General features: G+C 37.0%; 1 protein-coding gene across 3 annotated transcripts in view; it reads right to left on the bottom strand.

The window, feature by feature from the left end:
- The window catches only part of LGR4 (leucine rich repeat containing G protein-coupled receptor 4), a 62,830-nt gene that overhangs the window by 38,324 nt on the left and 20,039 nt on the right, over positions 1–4,467 (bottom strand). For 2 of the 3 annotated variants that reach the window (XM_025200381.1, XM_025200382.1), the window contains exons 2-3: positions 2,126–2,197; positions 239–310 (exon numbers count right to left, since the gene is read on the bottom strand). The exons of the other annotated variant lie outside the window; for it this stretch is intronic. In XM_025200381.1, the coding sequence (XP_025056166.1) occupies positions 239–310; positions 2,126–2,197 (144 nt within the window). The remainder of the gene's footprint in view (positions 1–238; positions 311–2,125; positions 2,198–4,467) is intronic. 3 annotated transcript variants of the gene reach the window in all.

Below are 4,467 nucleotides of genomic sequence, written 5' to 3'. Positions count from 1 at the left end.
AAGCCACTCTCCTCCCCCAGGGAGCCACCTGTGGCTCCATCCTGCACTCCTCCCCGGCTGGGCAGCCTCATGCTCTATTTGAAATGATGATATTAACTCCACAAACATGATTTTGCATAAGTTATTGCACTTCAGCATATTCTAGAATAAGGCATATACAGACACAGCAATTGGCAAAGTTATATGGGTAGATCAGAGGTGGACAGAAGGGGAACAAAAGAAACCAAATAACACTTACAAGGATTGTAAACCACTTAGTCCTCTAATGGCCTCATTAGGTACAGTCTTCAGCTGATTGTTCTGAAGGGTGCTGTAAAAGATACTTTGTTAGTGAAACAGATTTTCACAATATCTTTAAATGACCTTCTATTTGTTACAACAGTCCATGTTCCTGTTTGTTTCATGGACATCTGGTACAAGAAAAAACATGCAGAATCATCAAGACAAGATACTCAATGGTGATTTCAAAACAGTGAAACTAGATTACTACAACTCCTGCCACAATTCATTCCATTAATGAAACAGCACAAGCATATCAACTTAGACAGAATAAGCCAAAATTATCTCTGATCTGATTTTCTGCAATTTCCCTTGACTTATCGGGGATAAAAAAAAAACCAATTTATTCTCATGCAAAATGACTCAAAATAAAGTGATTATTTTATTATTTACCAATGCTTGCATTGTTATGGTTGGTTAGCTAGGCTTAGCAGGCTATACAAGGCTTTGCAATTTTAATTAAATACTTGGAGAACACTGCATCTGATCAAATCCAACATTTCAGGAAATATTCTACACATCAGTGGGCAGAACCCTATTGATTTTGGTGAAAACTAGAAAACCAGAAGAGAGTTAAATTGTGGATCAATGGAGCTTCTTGTTTAACAGAATCCCAGCTTCAGCACTTTTAAGTCTGTATCAAAGGACAGGTGGATGCTACCTTCCAGCCTAACAGCACCAGTACTGTTTAATAGGTTGATACCCTGAATGACTTACCTCCTAAAGAGAAGTCAAATAATTAAGGTTGGAGGGGAAAGGAAGAACATGGGGAAAAACACAGACCAGAGCCCCTGTTTCTGGGGGAAAGGAGGACATACAACAGTCCTGGCACGAGGGAAGAGTTTCAAGAATTCTGTGACAAAGGGGTCATGTTAACCTGGCATATACGAAACTTGCAGCTGAAGAGATGCAAGGAGCATGCAATGACTTGTATAGTTTGTCGTTTTTGTGAGTACAACTCTAGTCCTACAGTGCTTTAGCTAGTCAGTTTTCTGATGCCTACCTTTATTTCTGAGCCCATGATTTTTGTTTCACCGAAGACTTCCTTTTTCATTTCAAGGGCCTTCCCTCTGCCTCCTTATGTCCCTTGTCTGTTAAATATTTAGTTATCCCCTTTCTTACCTCTGTTTGTATAAGTACATTCCCAATCACCAACCTAAGCCTTTAGCATAGTTTTTTTTGTTGTTGTTTTAAAAACCTGATTCATAACATAAAGCTAGTTTCAGACTTAAAAAGTAGAGCAGGGATTGAAGCAGATATTTTCATTTGAGAAAGCATGTGGAATGGGACACTGCCAATGCATCCCTTCAGTGGTCAAATTTGCCCTTAAAGGAGTATATCAGACTATAGAGGTGGCTTCTTAGAGGCTGGAGCTGGAATGGTGCTCCAAATGGATGTAGATATTTATGCTATACACAGTATAACAGGGTATGAAAATGTAATAGGGAAGAGGGAACTAAAGAGGAGGGGGAGCCTCGATGCCCTCATGGGTCCTTTCTGTTTTAGATAGCCAGGAGGAAGGCAGGGAGAGGGAGAAGAGTCTTGTGGCCTAAAGGTTGATGTTTGTCTAACAAAATATATTTGAGAGCCAGGCATTAATTGTTCCCATAAACTACGGTAATGACAGTTTAATTAAGGTCATAAATGTTTTTATTTTGTTTATTGAATGTCCATCGTCATCATGGTTAACATTTCAGCATGATTATGCAAAAAGTAACAAAGCTTTTCATTTATCGCACTGTCTGAACATAAAATTCAGTTTTTGTTCAGCCTATCAATAAACATGCTGACTATGCAAGAAGAAAGTACGCAGCTAGCTGTGCAGCTCTAAAATGTGATTACTTACAGAACTTTGAGTTCTTTCAACCCAGACAAGGCCTTTGGATGGATAAAAGAAAGGTCATTGCCAGCCAGTCGTCTGGAAAAAAATTGTAATAATAATTCAGAGTCTTAAAATACAGTACATTTACAATTGTCTAATAGATTAAACCAGCAGTGCATCAACATTTATAAGTAATTGGCGAGCTTTGCATCAAATTCTGCTGTGCTGGTGATTTTCACATTTGCCATCATTCATTCAACAATCATATTTTATACAAAGCATAATACTGCAAAAACAAAAACAAACAAAAATCAGCTGCAAGGACATAACAGATGAGTACAAGTTCTCAGAAACTAGTGCATTCACTCAATCTTTCTTTCCAACTTGCCATTTTGCTTTCTGATTATATAAGAATGTGTTTCATATTCCACCCAGTCAAACCTCTTCAAGAAATAAGATTTGACGCACCCCAGGAGCATAATTCCATAAACAAAATCAGAAACCCTCCTGCTCTTCAGCCCCTTTCCATCAGCAATTAGAGACTGGAAATGTAAACCTAGCACACGAAGGGATGACAAAGATTCTTCGCATGAAACTGGTTTTGAAAAATGAGTTAACTGCTACTAATATGTTCTTGAGGCTTTCAGCACAGCCTGGGCAAAATGAGTACTCAGCAATCCATGTGTTTTTAATCTACCCTGCAGCTTCTAAAGAAATTATGCAGCTGAGTAGGAATAGTTTGTTACTAAAAGGAAGAGGGTAGAAAAGGTTTGTACAAGGCATCTTAAAATTCTGACCATATTCTCCAGTAAACCACAGATTCAAGGTGATATCCTGGGCCTAATGAATTAGTCACAAAACCCCCACTGATGTCAGTGAGCCTAAAAATTCACCTTTAGAACATTATAGATTATCAATTTAGTTATATGGATAAACCTCCGATAAGAGAGGACTTATCTAGGTTTACATCATGCCTAATAAAATAAAACTGATATCAGAGTGGGGCTCCTAGATACTAATGCAATAACAAAAACAAAAAATAGTAATAGATACAGATGGTTCTTCATAACACAAAGGGAAAAATCCACCCAAGCAAAAAAAAAAAAGTCAGCCACCTACAAACTTCCTTGCATGTATTTTCCCATGATTTTTCTTCTGATATTTTGTCTATTTCCTGATCAGCAGTTGCTGTGTGGTCCAACATTTGCTGAGCTGCTAATACTTGTGCCACTAGATGTTTTATTAAGGAAAGAGAGAGAATAATGCAGAACACCTGGTAATCCCTAGCTGCCAACAGATGAGTTCATTATAATAAAAGATCATTTCAGCCAAAATATTTGCTTTCCTGTTAGATTTATTACGCAACTTCAGGTCTGAAGACATCAGTGTAGATAGAATACAATGCATACATTCAATCAAAATATTTGTATGAAATGATACTTATTTTTCATCAGTAACTTGATTTTTAAAGAAATGTAAACATCAGATTAAAAACCAGCACCTCCTTTGTTGCAGGGAACTATAAACTGATCCCAAAACAATAAAAATCAAATATTTTAGAGAGAAGCTGAAAGACGGAACAAGGAACTCATCAACAGGAAAAGTTTTAGATTGTCAAAAAGGTAGCAAAATTATGACTTTGTCCCTCTCAGCTCCATCTCGCCCTATAAGAAGCTGATTATCCTCTATATAAAATGTTGTCTCTTATGTAAATTTACTTTCGACAGCATAATAGCCCTCATGCTAAGAAAGCGTCGTAATTAGCTGTCCAACTGCCTTTCCAATACTGTTTTTTTAAACATAAATAAACAGAAGGAAAGTGGTCTTGGTGAAAAGGAAAGCAATGAGTACATTCAGTATCTGGCTATCCTTGTTTTTTGTTAAAAATTGTCACTTCTTGTGACAAAAACCCCTCATACAGCCATAGCTTTGACAACCTGGTTCAGGTGGTCTCATTACCAGAATCTAATCAGAATTGAAGCTTTAAAAGATAATGTTAAACATGCAAGAAGTCCCACTTAAATTAATGTGCCTATTCATGTACACAGACGTTGCAGAACTGGGGCTTCAATTTGGGCAACAGAAGCATACTACTATATTTGTTATTATGATAGTACCTAATAGCCATAAGGTCAGGCAGGCTACAGTGTGAGAGGCTGTATTTATTAATTTATTAGATCAACGTGCTACCCTCTCCAAAGCAGGCTCAGTGCAGTTTACAACACAAAAGAATAAAAACAAATAATATGTTAAAATACAATAGAATATAATCAACAACAGACTCCCCAAATAGTATCCCCAAACTTAACTCTTCCTACTAACTGCTTGCTCACACAAATTTTGAATGCTTTGAGATAAAAATGATT

This window comes from Alligator sinensis, unplaced genomic scaffold, assembly GCF_000455745.1.
Source record: "Alligator sinensis unplaced genomic scaffold, ASM45574v1 scaffold165_2, whole genome shotgun sequence".
Classification (NCBI taxonomy): Eukaryota; Metazoa; Chordata; order Crocodylia; family Alligatoridae; genus Alligator; species Alligator sinensis.
The sequence above is the reverse complement of the archived record's forward strand: the minus strand, read 5'-3'. Positions and strand labels throughout refer to the sequence as shown.